This window comes from Apaloderma vittatum, unplaced genomic scaffold, assembly GCF_000703405.1.
Source record: "Apaloderma vittatum isolate BGI_N311 unplaced genomic scaffold, ASM70340v1 scaffold9240, whole genome shotgun sequence".
Taxonomy (NCBI): Eukaryota; Metazoa; Chordata; class Aves; order Trogoniformes; family Trogonidae; genus Apaloderma; species Apaloderma vittatum.
This window is the reverse complement of record NW_009693963.1, coordinates 31635-47808: the sequence shown is the minus strand read 5'-3', so window position 1 is coordinate 47808 and position 16174 is coordinate 31635. Positions and strand designations below refer to the sequence as shown.

General features: G+C 38.6%; 1 protein-coding gene across 1 annotated transcript; it reads left to right on the top strand.

Annotated features, from left to right (window-relative positions):
• Positions 1–488: 488 nt before the first annotated feature.
• On the top strand, positions 489–15276 carry SLC25A17 (solute carrier family 25 (mitochondrial carrier; peroxisomal membrane protein, 34kDa), member 17). The gene is made up of 8 exons (XM_009865699.1): positions 489–543; positions 1592–1658; positions 4239–4390; positions 6499–6615; positions 7906–8051; positions 9971–10066; positions 14136–14218; positions 14693–15276. Exons 1-8 carry the CDS (start codon positions 489–491, stop codon positions 14838–14840), a joined length of 864 nt encoding a protein of 287 aa, XP_009864001.1. The 3' UTR covers positions 14841–15276.
• The last annotated feature ends 898 nt before the right edge of the window (positions 15277–16174 follow it).

Sequence of the window (16174 nt, the reverse complement as noted above, 5' to 3'; positions counted from 1 at the left end):
TGTGCCTGGAATTTAGTACAATGCTAGGTTAAGTCCTGAAAAATATACTCTCAGTTTGTTAGTGAACACAAATTTCTGGTTTGTTTTTTTTCTTTTGAGTTAAAACAATGGTTGCTTGTGTCATTGTCTTTTTAAACTAGAAATTGGGTACTGAGACTAATGGGAGGTAGAGAAAGTGCAATATGTTTGTCTCCTAATGCCCTTTTTATCAGCTGTCAGACATCAAAAACTTTTTCTATGGGCAAAAAGCTTCTATTGGTTTTAATTTTAGTGTGATCTAATACAAGACAAAACCCTCTCATTTGTAAGCATGGGACCAAAACCCACTTCAAATAGATATTGTTATGCATGGAGTTTGCCCCCTTATTTAAATGTACTCAGTAGACTGGTTTCTGGGTGAGAAATGAAGGGCTGCAAAGAGTCTGTCGGGCATCTGTACAAGCAGCTGATACAGTATATAGCCAGTTTATTTTGTTTTTCAGGGCAGTATGACTGCAATGACTGTATTTTTTCCTTTGGATACTGCTAGGCTTAGACTTCAGGGTAAGTGTCAAACGCTAGTTTTTTTGTATGGTGATGCTTCTGTTCCCTTTGACTTGGGCACTTGTAAGGGTGGTTTTAAGGGGACCTGTCTTGCACGAATGGGAATCTTACCTCTGTAACACTAACACCATTCAATCACACCATGGTTCCAGCTGAAGGTAATGCTCCCTCTTGGAAGTATTTGGGCAGTGTTTTAATTAGCTGAAAAGGCTGTGTCATCTATGGCCAGACATGGCTTTGAAGTTGTTATCTAATACAAAAAAAAGAAAAATAAAGATGTGTGATTACATAGGTTTACATTTGTGTGCTGTTGCGTTTGGCTGCTGCCAACACTTGGGGCTGTGTCATGGAAAACTAGCCTAGAATTATTCCTGAGAATGGTTTAAAGGGGAAAGTCAAGGTTAGAACTGGAAGTGGGATCATCCAGTATGTACAAAAATGCATCTGATTATAAATGTTGGTTAATGCTCTTACCTTCAAAACAGAAGTCAGAGTCAGCAAGAGTTTTTAGCACTGTCACTAAAGTGCTATTAAGAACTAGAGGGAGATGAGTGGGGTTGTCAGAAATATGTGCTAGAAATGAGCACTGTATCGCTCTTGAGCAGCTTTTAATGCAGAAAGAGATAGTGCTTTACTAAGGCTTTGCTCTTTGCAGATGAGATGTCAGAGATTGCTCTGCTAGTGGTGCTAGTCTGGAGTCCAGGGAACAATTCTGAGAGCAGTTAGACCCAATTCTAGTCTGTTAACTAAGGGTAATCTCCCTTCGGTTCATGTCACAACTCTCAGGTTAGTAATTGGTTACTATGGGTACTCTAGTGCATAATAAAACCTGCTAGTCTAGAGAAGAATAAAAAAAAGAAAGTGACTTTACCTAGCAAATGAAAATAAGGAGATGCTTTCTGGAATTGCTGCAGAAATGAGGAACATCTATACTTTATAAAGAAGAAGAAACGTGTTCTGGGGTATGTTGAGAATAGGAAGGATAAGGGCTTGAAAATGAGTGCTAAAAATCAGAAAAATCTAAAAGTTTGATTCTTCTGTTTTCCAGTTGATGAGAAGCGGAAGTCTAAGACAACACCAGCAGTCCTACTGGAAATAATCAAAGAAGAAGGCTTGTGAGTAGATATTTTCTGCTTGTCTTCATGTAGACAAGCTCTAAAACCAATTTCGCCTTTAATGTGGACTAGTTAGCCTGTATCTGTGTGAACCGATTTTTACTCTGAATTAAAATGTCTCCATTTAAATGTGATATGACTTGCATAATCATCTTTAGCTAATTTGGATTAACTTTCTTGAGCACCTTATGCAATGGATCTGTTCCATGATGTAACTGTGCCTCCTCAGAAACACAGGTTTGTACGCAATTATCTTCATGTACCTGATAAACCAGCTTTGTCTGGCTGGATTCTTGGGTGTGTCTGTTTCTCATAACAAAGATGAAACTCTTAGGTAGCCAAACCACTTTAAACAAGAGAATTGAGACATGTGTCCCAATTAGAAGGTTTTTTCCTCCACCTGAGCCTGTGGAAGTAAACAACTGACTCCTCATGCTCGTGAGATACAAGATCTATTTAAAAGCAGTTAACTTGCCAGGTATTTGCCACGCAGTCTGAGCTGAGCTGGCTGGGAAAAAGTTTTATGCATGTCCTTGTTACAAGTATTTTCCTAAGTGAATCCCTGGAACTCTTAAGTAGACCAGAGCTTCCAGGACATTAAAGTTGACAAAAGTTTAGCGTGATCAATGAAGTTTTGCCACCTTGGGCAGTTGACACTTGTATGCATGAGTACTTCTCAGTTAGTTGGTGATCTCTTCTGCTTACATTCCACATGAGAACGGCAAAGAAACTTCAATTAAAAAAAAACAAGTAAAAAATTAAAATTACTGGAGAGACTGCAAAATGGTCATCCTACTTTTCCTGTGAGCCAAAAAAATCAGTAATTTTGGCAAGAAGGGAAATACTGTTTCTTCCAAAGGTATAGGGAAAGCCTAGCTAAGCAATGATACTAGTTTAGAGATGTGTCTGGAGTAACAACCCCCCCCCCCAACAACAGCAAATCTGAAATGTGATGTGAGATCATTAGCATCTTTCTCAGGTTAGTTTGCAGAGTCTTGTCTCATACTACACTTCTGTGAGTTTGCTTTCCTCATCTAGATAAAGCAAATAGATTTAGCTAATGGACTTTCTGTAGAAGTTTATCAAACAGTTTTGCTTTCTTCCCTGTGCTTTCATCCTTTTCTAGGATATGAAAGGTGTTCACTGGAGTACACAGTTCTTCTGAAGGTTGTAGTTTGGAACACAAATTTAGGTTTTATTTCTGTGCTGAAGTATTTGTGTGTGGATTACAGATGCTAGCGCTGACAGTTCATTAAAATAAAGTCATATTTTGTCTTTTCATGTTTTGTACCACAAGATGTTTCATTTGAAAATCATCATCAGTTGTTCTTCATAAATCAACCAAAAATAAACTAGCACTTTCAGTTAAAGGACATAGTCCTCAGGGGGCATATTTCTCCCTTTCTTTTCCAGCACAGAAGAGATGAGTGATGCAAAAACTGTTTCACTGTACAGTTAGTCCTGAGTAGAATTAAGTTAGTTTGTAATTGTAGCTCTGTGGTTAGCTAAGCCTGTAACTTCAGAAACAGTCTTAATGTGGTATATTTCCAGCTTCATAGGAGGGAGAAACACTTGATGCACCTGAGACGAAAAACTAGCATTTACATCATAAGAGTAGGGTCAGATGTTTTATTATCTCCTTCTTGGAGATCCTTATATTACTTGGATTTCCAGTATTTTAATGAATCCTAAAGAGACTCCGTGATTACTGCTGGTTGTTGAGGAGATTACTTATGCTCTTAATGTGATACCAGTTTTCTACCTGTGCATATCATTATCTTCTGGATGTGTTGTAGAACATGCTGGGCATATAGAGCAGCTGTTGATGTCCTTGTTTTACAGGCTCAGAAAGCCAGGTTGCATCATTTAGAAAACTCTCCTTAGTGTAGTATATTAATTTCAGTAACTAGTCTTCCATTATTAAATTTTAAGTGAGATTCTAGAATCTAGTAATTCTTCCTCACTCTGTATTTTTTTTAAAAAATTTTCTACTGTAGGAGTAGTTGTCTTTTTTTTTTTTTCCCCAGCTATGTTAAGCATTGCTTTGTTTCCTTGGAGATGTGAGCATCTCTTTACTGGGGTATTGTCTTTTTGTATTGGACTGACAAATCTGTTACTTAACAAGGATGAGAATTCTCCTCATGCTTTGGTATCCTTTAGTATATGCTTTGAACTGATGATACCAGTCTGTATGTTAACATACATAATTCAAACATGTATTTGTCTCCTGGTTGTTTGTAGTTCACTGCTGGCTGTTAGTAGAGAACAACTACGCTGGTAATACTAATTTTTGGAGTGAGTGAGCCCCAAGCTTCTCACTATAAAGATATTGTACCTCTGCAGCTCCTTTTTGATGGAATGATTCCTGATTACTGTAATTTATAAGTGCTTATTTTTTCTGGAGAGGGTGCAGTCAGGAGTTTAGTATTGTTCATTGCCATTAATGATAAAGATATATTTAGTTAGTTCTGTATATATTGTGCAATATTGTGTCTCTGGGACCCTCTACCAGTGTGTAAAACCAACCACATTGCATAAACACTTTGCTGGTCCTTACCATGTCTTTCTCCGCCCCATTAGGTTGGCACCATATCGGGGATGGTTCCCTGTTATCTCCAGCCTTTGTTGCTCCAATTTCGTTTATTTTTATACATTTAATAGTCTTAAAGCTCTCTGGGTCAAAGGTCAGCATTCAACCACTGGAAAAGACTTGGTTCTTGGCGTTGTTGCAGGTAACGCACTAAAAATCTCAATTTCATAAAAAATGCACTTGTTTTAGTATATTCCACCTCATGTTTTTCTTTATGAAGTCCAGTGGATGTCACACTGAGTGCTTACACCTCCTGCTGTATGCAGACCTGCTTCACTGTACAGCCTCTGATTGCTCTTCTGTGTCCTCCCCACCTCCTAAGTAGGTACCTAAACTACCCGTTATGAATTCTGGCACAAAGCACCGTGCTGTTGGGATCTAGTATCTTACTGATTTGGTGTGTTGTTTACCGTGGTATCTAAGCATTGTCATTGAAGGCAAGTGACAGGGAGAGGTGGTCGGGTTTCTTCAGAGGTAAACATATATGCCAGTTCTGAAATATTTTCGAATATTCTGCAGGAACAGTTGCTCATGCAACCCCGCTGAAACAAGCTGATTTAAAAATACCAACAAACAAACAAAAAAAGACATGTGAATTGTTTTTTTGAGGATGGGTAGGGGATGACTTTGGTTGTTTTTTATTAGTTTCTTGTACTTTCAGTGTACGTACAATGAATGGCTGAATAGTTGGGGGAAAGTAAGGAAGGAAGTTCCTAAATTGGTTGTATCACTGGGAGAAAATTCCATATAATTATATTCTGGAACAAAGGCTACAGGAATCAGGGTAACAGCTTGTCAGTTAAATGACTAGCTGTTCTTCTGTGTCAGTAGTTTATATCCTTGTGGAATGATATCTGGTGTGAATTGAAAAATTCTGCTTGAGGTGTGTAGTAATTGTCCTTACCCATCTCTCATTCCTACTACTGGTAGCAAATATAGATTGGCAAAATACATTAAAAAACTTTCCTTTTCAGTCTAGGGAAAAAAAATTTAAGACTTTTCCTTTAACTGAGTCTGGGTGAAAAATTACAAGCAGACTGTGAGCTAACCTGGTGCTCCTTAATATAATCACATTGATTTTGATGAAGAGAGATTAATGTGGCTTGCCTTTTCTACTGCTTGATTTTGCTCAAAACATCTTCTGAGAGCTGACTGTAGTCCTTATGAAGGATGCAGGAATACAATTGTTTATATTCTACTTTTCTCATCTCTCTTAAAGAAAAAGAACTAACAGGCACAACGTAGGTAATAAAATTTTACCTCTTTCAGATTTACTGTTCTTGATAGTGATGTAGTGTGTCCATGTCAATATAATGGAATAATTTAGTCCTAAAGCAACCAATGTAGAAACAGTTGCTAATTTCTGTGATACAGAAATATTAATAAGAAAGATCAGAAGCTTTATGTAGTTACTTCAAAGTAACTGCCTTGGTCATTACTGAACAGGAGAGACCTGTACCAGATGATTGCAGAAATAGTGTCACTTAATCCTAGAGTTTAGACCTGTGTTTTGTAATGCCTCTGTTGCAGCCTTATACATATATATGCTTGTCTCTTTCTCTTCTCCCATCCTAATTTCTGGCATTTGACTTTGAAGCTTTGCTCTTTGAGTTTGTTATTTCGTGTGATCTCTTGCCAGTTCTAAGCCTTACTTAAAATGTTTGCAGAATCCCATGTTTTCCACTGTAAATGTACTATATTCTCATTCTTTTGGCAGTGTGGAGCTCTGTGGTAATCAAGCTGCATACATTTATCTGTTTTGATCTCTCCTTTTAGAACAATTCTTCTAACCTTATCACCCTGTTTTTCTTTCTGAAAGTAGGCAGGCAGCAAGTCATCATGGAGTAAAGTAGGGCATGAAAAAGTAGAGTATCTTGTACTCCAGTATGGTGTAGTATACAGCAAAGTAACAAGTTTATTTAGTATTCCTTCAACATGTTCCTGTTTGGTGTGTTTTGCTGTGGGGGTGGTGTTTTTATTGTTTTGTTTTGTTTTTGTTTTGGGGAGGAGCAGAAATATCTTCCAGTGCACGTGTTCTGCTGACAACTAATTCATGATGAGGCTGTGGGGGAACACTTGAAGTAGCTCTTTACAAACCACCAGTTTACTTCCACCGTGTGCTGTGTTAATTTTTTTCCCCTCTTCCTACCAGTGATTTCAGTAGCTTGTCAGTCGGGGTAAAAGGGGATACGAAAACATTTGAAATCATCTGGTTCTTGCTGATCTTCTTTGTGTTGTGTTTTGCATTAGGTGTAGTGAATGTACTCCTGACCACTCCTCTTTGGGTAGTGAACACACGCCTGAAGCTGCAGGGAGCAAAATTTAGAAATGAAGACATTGTACCAACCAATTACAAAGGCATAATAGGTAAGCACTACTGTTACCTTCAGCTGGAGAGAAGTTCATTAAATGAAGTAGATCAAGAACTGTGAAGTTAGAAGGCTTCTGTTCATGTTACAGATTTCACCCTGGCATCTGTATGCTTCCCTGTCTCTTTACAGTCATTGAGTTTTACAGGAAGCTGGACCTGGCCATTTCTGATGGTGATTAAGAGTTTGTAGTATGCACACCTGTAACTAAAATACTGTTTGCAAAGGCAGGTATGTTATTATACAAATACTGGAGGAGCGGTGAGCCTGGTGAGGTGGTAGCTGGGAAGCTGAGTATGGAGAGACAATCTTGCAAATCAAACTTCACTCACCTTAATCCCTTAGTCACCCACGTGTTCAGGCTATCCTCCTTTTAAAATAAATAAATATTGTTGTAATTTTGAAGATGGATTAGAAGACCTTAATGGTGATGCTGATCTTGTACTAAAAAGAATAGGGCTTCTATGCAGATTATAAGCTTTGCTCATGTTAGTGGTGATGTGATGAAGAACCTCCTTTGTCACTGTCATAGTTTAAACCCTGCCGGCAGCCAAACACTCCACAGCCACTTGCTCACCCTCCCTTGCCCCAGGGAATGAGAGAGAGTTGGATGAGTAAAGATAAGGAGAATCATGAGTTGAGGCAAAAACAATTTAATAATTGAAATAAAATAAAATCATTATAATAATAGAATATACAAATGAGTAGTGTGCAAGGCAGTTGCTCATCACCCACTGACTGAGGCCCAGCCCTTTCTCAGTTAGCGTTCTCGGAGGAGAAAATCTTGAAACTGTGATCCCAGAAGAGAGAGAGAGCTTCCTGGCTAACCCTCATCTATACACCGAGCATGCTGTTGTATGATTTGGAATATTCCACTGGCCAATTTGGGTCTGTTGCTCTGGCTGTGCTCCCTCCCAGCTTCTGGTGTACCTGCAAGCTAGCCAAGAGAGGGGAAGTTGAAAGGTCCTTGATAACTTAGCAACAGCAAAAAGCATCAGTATATTATTAACGTTCTTCTCATACCAAATTCCATACTGAATTCAAAGCACAGCACTATGGTAGCTACTAGGAAGAAATATTATTCTATCCCAACTGAAACCAGGACAGTCACTATTTCTCTGTTAAATTGTAGGCTAGAATGGAAGATATAAGAAGTTGTAGAAAAGACTGCAGTGGATTTTTATGCACTTGGAATATTAGGCTTTAAGGGTAACTTTTCTTATGTTCTACAGTCAGAATTTTGTATGCAAAATTTTAATGACTACCCCCCCCTCATTTTTCTTCTCAGATGCCTTTCATCAGATAATACGAGATGAAGGAGTCTTAGCTTTATGGAATGGTACTTTCCCCTCCCTGCTGCTGGTCTTCAATCCTGCCATACAATTCATGTTTTATGAAGGCTTTAAACGGAAGCTTTTGAAAAAGCAGCTGCAAGTGAGTATATTTTGAGGCTGGGTGATGGAGATGCTTTGTTATAAGACGGGTACTTGACCAAATTCAGAAACGTAGGTTTGGGTTTGGATCTTGGATAGTTTTTTGAAGTTAGTTTGTCTTCTAAAAAAGATCCATCATAGTGAAGTGAGATGTGAATATTTTATGTCCCTAGGAAAAATATTCCTGGGATGAATTAATCTTCCCATAAAAATAAAACTGCACTTCTTGTCCACATTTGTTTAGATGTGTTCACGAGTCTTGATTTAAAGTAGGCATTTCAATTGTAGCATATCTGTTCTGTAAGTATGTATGTACAGACTGTTTTGAAGTTACCTCTTCGCCTTTTCTCCAGTAAATCAAATATGTTGAGCCTTTGAAGTATCACACATTTGTTCTGGAGCCTGTCATTTTTGTTACTAGTTTTTTTTCCTGAAGCCCTCAATTTTTCAATACACTTTTTCCAAGGATGGACACTAGAATTGAACACAACATTGCAACCATACCTCCTCAATAAAATCACTTTTTCTGTCCCTGCTTTATAGTCCCCCTTTTCTTGATTCTTTTTCTCTGCGTTGGATATAGTACCTCACCTGAACTCATGTTCCTTTCATGTTCTAGCAGATCAAAAAGCAGTTGAGTTACACTTTAGAACAATATCATAACATGTTGTATGTTTAAGCTGCAGTGATTTGCTGTTAATTTGTCTTTAGGGTGAATTTGACTGTATTAAAATGCTAGGTTATATCAATATGTGACAAAGCCATCTTGATGGTGATGTAGTGAAATGCTGAAGATGTAGTGAAATGATTTTTATGTGAGATTTTGCATCATAAAAGGGGCTCTCTTCTTTTTTTTTAACACCATCTTGAGTCAATGCTGCAGCTGTAGCTCTATTTATGCTTGATTGGTCTACCCAGTTACAGTATGGACACTTTTTTGAGTGACAAGCTGAGCTTTGCTCTGCATTTTTGTTTGCCTCTTAGCTAATAGCTATATTTATTTGTTGTTTTGTGGGTTGTGTTTTTTTTTTTAAATTACTTGGTTCTGCCTTAAATCAGGGCATATTTTGTCCGTGATCAGTGGAGAGGGAAAATAATTTCTTTTTTTCCGCCCTATCAGTGGTCAGTTTTATTCTGGACAACATTTTTCTTCCTATTTGATCTTTTTCCAATTGTCATAAGTGTATCAAATTGACTTTAAGATGCGCATGTGTGTGCATATTTCTGGTTGCAATCAAGGTATTTTGCAAACGTGGAGCATGTTTTGATATGGGCGCCTCCTTATTCGCAGTGGTTAATTCACAGTTAGGCTGGTGCCCTGTAGTCAGCTTAACCTGTAACAATGTATTTGATGCACAGTGGAACATTGTGGGCACTGGAGGTGAGGATGAGCATCAGCAGGTGTTTTTAACTAATAAGGGATGAGGTTTTTAGCCTATGTCATCAAGACAAATTCTGCCTGAAAGAGTACTGATTATGTTGCAGGATTATAGTGTGATGTTCAGGGAGTCTTTTACCTTTTCACAAGTGCCATGTGACTTGTTAGTTTAAATGTTGTAAAAGCTGGAATGCTTGTTGAGTGATGGTGCCGTTAAATGCTCCTTCCTTACCTTTTGACTATTCTCGGTTCTTTAAATTGGTCTAGTTATATGGTTTTTTCTCCACTGTATTTTGGTAACCTAGTTATAGTGAGAAATGAAAAAGCTTGTGAGCAGGTAGAAGTTACAAATAAACTTTAGCTGTGAGAAAATTGGTTGAACTCTGTAATGAACTCTTTAACACAAAAAGACCGGAGACTTTGTGAAATCTTCTTGCCAAAGATACTTAACCTTGTAACAGGTACAGAATCCTCCAATACATACGGGTAACTGGCTGTTTTGGTACTATGTGGAATTAATATGTTCTTCATCTGTTGAACAGCTCACATCTCTGGATGCTTTTGTCATTGGTGCAATAGCCAAAGCAGTTGCCACCACCCTCACTTACCCTCTGCAGACAGTACAGTCAATTCTGCGGGTAAGTAAAGTCACACTTGAGGGTAACTGCCTCTCACTTGCTCTGTGTAATGCGAACCTAGTTCACATGCCTTGTTTTGCTCTGTGTTAATGGACCTGTCGTTTTGGGAGCTCCTTTTGTACAATGCAAGTCACTGGTAATGATGCCTCTCTTCTTTGGTCCTGTATGGACAGATTCCAATAGAACTTAGTGTTACTGGTGCACGTTTGTTTGAAGTAGCTGCTAGGATTGATAATGTGATGCAGTGGTGCAATGTCTCACAGAAGCTGATGCACCATACTGCTTTTAGGCACTACAGAAATGTAGATTTACTTCTGTGAATATAAATAGGAAATGTGTCAAGTGGGAAGTTTAAAATTAAATCCTCTAAACCCGGTTTGTTTCCAAATGACCTAGGGTAATCAAGAAAAAGTTCTCTTTGTAGGTTTTGGTTTATTCAGACGATGGCCTGACCTTGTCAGTAGCCAGAATGTGATTCATCAGGGGAAGCTGAGCTCCCTCGTAAATAATATCTTCAACCACTTGCCCAGCTTTGTATGCTGATTGTAGTGGCAATGAAAACATTCACATTTATTTTCACTTGCAATTTGCATGGATGCTGGATAATGCTGCTACCTTCAGTATATACCAATATTGCGGTGATATTGAAACAAGACAGAGCTGGGTTGAGGGCAAAGAGACCTGACCATACGTAAGCAAGCATATTGTACTTCAATTTCTGTGCTTTTTATTCTATTTTTGGAAGTTGTTTCTTGGTGATTTTTATAATTGTTTGATAAGTGTTTCTATGTGAAATATAAAGCTATTTTCCTAAGTAATGTATGCTAAAGTCATCATATGTGTTCTAAAACTTGAATAAATTTTGAGAATTAGTTGAATTATTGAATATGAGCCTTCCATGTGAAGGATATGGTTTTTCAGCTTTGTCTAATAGAGGATTTTCTCGTTACTTTTTTCATCTGGGAAAAGTGATTCATGCAAGTTTTGTAATTATTTTAGCTTTCCTTCTCACTAATTAGCATGGACTAAGGGTATTTTGGTTTTTTTTATAGCCTGTAAAAAGATAGTTTGGATGCTATATTTCAAACCATCGAAACTTTGAATATATTTACTGTGTGGTTGCTGCTACCGTGAAAAGACACCAGATAACATTTCTGTGTCGGCATAGCTTTCTACTTGATCACCCTAATGGTGCACAGAACAGCATCTGCTTTGTAGATGTGTCAGCCCCACTGTAGTTTTGTCAGCAGTCGTCTGACACTTTCATAACTTTTGATAATCAGTTGAGCCACTGCCTTCATTCGATGTCGTACCCTGTTTCAGCAGCCCGGACACACCTCAGGAGCAAAACTTGTAACACAGACTTCTAGTACTGACATGACACAGACAGGAAAACATTTAAGTAAATACAGTTTTGTTTGGATAAGTTGCAACATCAGTCTGTTTTTAATTAGCGATGTTTTTTCTGCGGGCATGAAGGAGAAGTGGAGGGAGCATTGGAGTGCTCTATTTTAGCCTCAGTGTTGCGCAGCAGCGCTGTTTTCAGGGGGCTCCATCAGTACAAACAGCTTCAACCCTCGTTCCTTCCCGTGGTTGCTATAGAAATGGTTCCAATCTTGGGACTGTTACTTGGTGTTTCATCTGTCTCCTTTTAGCTTTTTGAACGAAATTCTTCTGCGTGTCGGTGGCAGTGTCATCCTTTTTTAAAAAAATGGCAGCTCTGGTAAGCTGTGCTGCCATCGCGATATACGGACCAGCTGCTGCTCACTGCGGCTCAAGTCGGCTGCTTTGCTACTAGCTTGCGTGAGCTGTGATGAGTGACCTCTGTGCTGGGGCCCAGCTAACCAGTGGCATCCTCGCGGTGGTGAGATTTTTCTCCCAGTGGCCCGCTGTGGAAATAATGTGGCTTATATGCTACTTCTCGGTGCCAGTGCATCCTCTCCCCGTGATGATGGGGAATACGAGGACCTTGTCTCTAGTTCTGCAGTTGTTAGGGGTGACTTCTTTCCCTTTGCTCCCTGAGAGGAGCGATAGTGAGAAACCCTGAACGCTTCTGGTGAGAACAGCAGAAACATGCATCTGGGATACCTGTGCTGTCCAGTTCTAGCTTGTACTACTGTAGTATGTTTTCTAATCTAAAGCTTGCATTGCTTATGTTACACTGTGATGTTTAAAAAAATATATGAATAAAAGCTTAGCACTTTCAGGAATAACATTCTGCATGAAGTATACTTTTTATAGTTGTGTGGGGTTTTTAAAACGATTTTTAGCAGACACACAAGCACGTACTAGCTCGATATAATTCATAAGAACTTATACTTCATAATTAAGTTCCATCATCAAAGCAGAAGTACAGAATTCTTTCCAACCTTAAACCTTTAGAAACTTACCACTGACAGTTATTAGGGTTCTTCATAACAAAGTCTCTACGCCTTTGATTTCAGCTTTTTGGCAAAGCAGTCTTCTTGCTTCCATATAACGAACAGTTATCCTGTGTAACTGGGAGTGATGAGCAGCTTCCAGCCTTGCCATTTGGTACATCTGTCTCCTTTTTGGTCATTAAAAACACATGGCACTGGTGTTACTCACTATGCAGTGAAACTGTTCTTTAGCCTACGTGTTGGTAAACAGTAGATAAACTAAATTTGGAGAAATAGCAACACTCTTGATGTTCTTAGTGATCCTGGGTGAAAAATTTGGAAAACTCAAGCCTCTTTTCTCTAGTGTAGAGAATTCTAGTCCCTTCGGGAACTCTGCAATAATCAGTGAAGTACTGACGTCCTAGGGACAAAAGAACTTTTATACTCCCCTTTGTTTGCGGTACAAAAATAGTCTGATGACAGAGAAAGTAGAAGGAAGCACCTGATCCTGGTGTAGGTTATAAGCCTGGGAATAATCTGGGTAGTGACTGGCGTTGTAACTTGGAACACAGTTAGCAATTTTTTGAGGGGTGTATCTGAGTCTTTGACAATAATCCTTAGCATTGATTTATCAGATCAAGGATTGCGGGCACGTCTTTGCCTAATAAAGATATTTCCAGTAACATTTTGTTGCTGCTGTTTCCATCTGAGTTCTTAAGACATATAGCCAAGTGACTTATATCATCTTGGCACTTTCTTTCAATTTCTGAACTGCCCAAATCTGCTTGTGTATTCTCCTGTCAATGGTAATGTCATATGCCTAAGAAGGAGCAGTTGCCCGAGTAAGTTCTGGAAGAAACTCATCTGCTCAAGTTCACGTTTCTTAGCACAGAAGCATAACCCAGGCTTCAGAAGCTCTTTGGCTGTGTTCTTAGAAGTACTAGTGTGGCAACCCTTGCATATTAATAATTCATAGTTACAGCTTGCTGACAGTATTACTGACCTGTATCACGTGAGAGTACCAATAAATACTAGAAAAGGAGTTGCTGAAATCGCTGATTTAACTCTGAGACATAGAATTACAGCAGCAGCTGTCATGTCTACTGAAAACCAGTTTAGGGATAAGTAAATAAAGTGAGTAAAAGAGAAGTATTATTTAAGTCAGAGAGGTGGATCAGACAGTTTTAGATTCTTCCACAGCGGTTCACATGTAAATGTTTTTCTCCCAAGACCCTTGGTGGATGGATAAATTTCGGGTTCAACTCCACAATCTTAATGTAATAATGGTTTGGAAATGTACAAGGCTTTGAATCTTTGTTAACTGAAGGCTGAGCAAGCCAGATAGAACTCGCTTTGAATGTCATATCCCTGCTAAGAATCAGCAAATAATGCTTTTGAGATCTTGAAAACTTTTTTCCAGAGCAACCGAAAGAGGGCAAATATGGCCAATGTGTCACACAGTCTTAGAATCCCTCTTAAAACCAAAACAAGTTATTGCGGCGTGTATTGTTTTAATGCTTGCTGTGTAAAATTCAATAGTGTGAGCTTTGGTCTCTGTTCTTCACCGATGGTTAGTATAACCTGGAAGATGCTAAAAGAGTTTTAAGACATGCTCTCCAGATTTTACGTGTGTTCTCTTGGTTTTACGTTGGTTCTCTGCGTGGCACCATGGAGAAATAGTACAACAAATGCTCTTCCTTTTTTTTCAGTTTGGACGCCACAGGTTGAACCCAGAGAACCGAACACTAGGCAGTCTTAGAAATGTTCTTTACCTTCTTCAGCAGAGAGTGAGGTGAGCTTTCTGGTTTTTGGGGGTTATTTTCTTCCTAATGTGGTATAGAAGACTTGATTATTACTAATAGGTTGAAAATGTTGCTGAATATGACTTCTGTTTCTTTTCTCCTCCCTTAACCTTACCGTTTGAGTCAAGCTGGTTTTTATAACATATTGCAAAATATGTATACAAAACCAAGTTCTAAATCTGAACAGTAAGAGATATCAAGGATATCTATGTGTACGAATTCATTCATGTCTCACCTTGAAAAAAAGCAAGTTTCTTGTAAAAAACCATAACTTCCTGCAGATTTTTTTAATATATTATTAAACATACCTGACACTGGAGATTAAGAATGAACTTAAGATTCTTACAGCTGTCATTAACTTGTGATATTAATGCTTCTTTGTAGTGTACTGATTTACTTGCGGAAGGCTATTGACACTTGTTCTATTGTTTTGTTGTGGTGTGTTGTTTTTTTTTCCTTCTTAGGCGTTTTGGATTAATGGGACTCTACAAAGGCCTGGAAGCAAAGCTCCTGCAGACAGTCCTCACTGCTGCTCTTATGTTTCTAGTGTACGAGAAACTGACTGCTGCAACCTTCACAGTCATGGGATTAAAGCATTCACGCAGACATTGAAAAAGGAACCTATGCCAAAGATTATGGGGTCTAGAAAACACATTCGGTTTCAGAGACTGGGCTGGGTAACAAAGGGTCTTCACTTTGTTTATTTTGTCTTTCTTCTTGGCCTCCATTATTTGGGATACACTCTATAGGACCTGTTGCCATGAATTCAGGGACAGCCCGTTCCCTACTCTTCTGTGGACTCACTGTGTTAAGAAACTAAGCGGAGACCTTATTTAAGCACTTGATATAAAATTTTGACTACTATGTGATTTGGTTGACATTCTTGCCAAGAATGTCTATCTCTCACTGTGCTTTCTTGTTTTCCCTTAAATCATTGCCAACTATTCTTCTATCTTTACCTTCCATCAGCAGCTGGTGGGGCTAGTTTCACATTGTTTTTCTTGAGCTGTGTTTATGTCACTTTATACTTGTTTCATTAAAATAACTCATAAAGTACAAGATTTTGGACATAGTTTTCTTTTAACTTCAGGTATGTTTGTGGCACAGAATTATAGGATATTGCCCCGAATATCTGGTAGTGAGACTTCTGAGCTGCTAGAACATGCATTACCAGTGAGTAGGCAGGCTGCCTGCTTGTAGCCACCTATTTTGAATCTTGAAAATTTCAAATGCAGATACTAGCTAGATTGAATGAGCAGAATCTCTTGCTTTTTCAAGCCAAGTACCTCAAGCTGCTTCAAGAAAATGGACTTGGTACAGAGAAACACATGGAGTTGTGCAAACCTGTTCCTTCTGAGAATATGTGAATTCATGCCATGTTCACTAGGAGCACTACTCTGTGCTGTAAAAGGTGGTGTGGCAGCTCAAAAATGTGTTTTAATTATTTTTTCCCACTGATTTTTTCCAGATGCTTTCCTGACTGTAAAGTGTAAAGGTCATAATTGTTGTCCCACTTAATGTAAGTGTGTATGTTCTTTTTGCATAGTTTTGTTCAATAGTCCTAAGCCATAAAATCCAAATAAATCCTGCTGTGCCCACCACAGCCGTAGGATTGTTTTGAAGAACAGTTTTACATCTGAAGCACTGAGAAATTCCACGGTAGTTTAACAGCAAGAATGTCTGGGAGAAGAATTAAGTGCTACAGGAAATATGTTACTGAATTGCTAAATGGCACCCTTTGGGGGGTCTTGAGTCAATTCTAAGTATGAAATTGGCACGCAGTCGTGCCCGTAATGCTGTTTTTTTGAACAACAATAAAAACCTTTACACTGACTGCTTCTTTTAAGACTATTGGGAATATCTGTGTAGAATAAAAATGCTCTTAATTCAACGCTGGGTGCTTTTCAGTCCAAATGAGATTTACATATGACAAGTAAGAATGAAGA

What these genes read in the sequence shown, in the direction of transcription:
- SLC25A17 (XM_009865699.1), top strand. Translation starts at nt 489, where the DNA reads ATGACTGCAATGACTGTATTTTTTCCTTTGGATACTGCTAGGCTTAGA. An exon ending in TGCTAGGCTTAGACTTCAGG is followed by an intron (nt 544 to 1,591) that starts GTAAGTGTCAAA and finishes TCTGTTTTCCAG; the next exon opens with TTGATGAGAAGCGGAAGTCT. An exon ending in TTTTGAAAAAGCAGCTGCAA is followed by an intron (nt 8,052 to 9,970) that starts GTGAGTATATTT and finishes TCTGTTGAACAG; the next exon opens with CTCACATCTCTGGATGCTTT.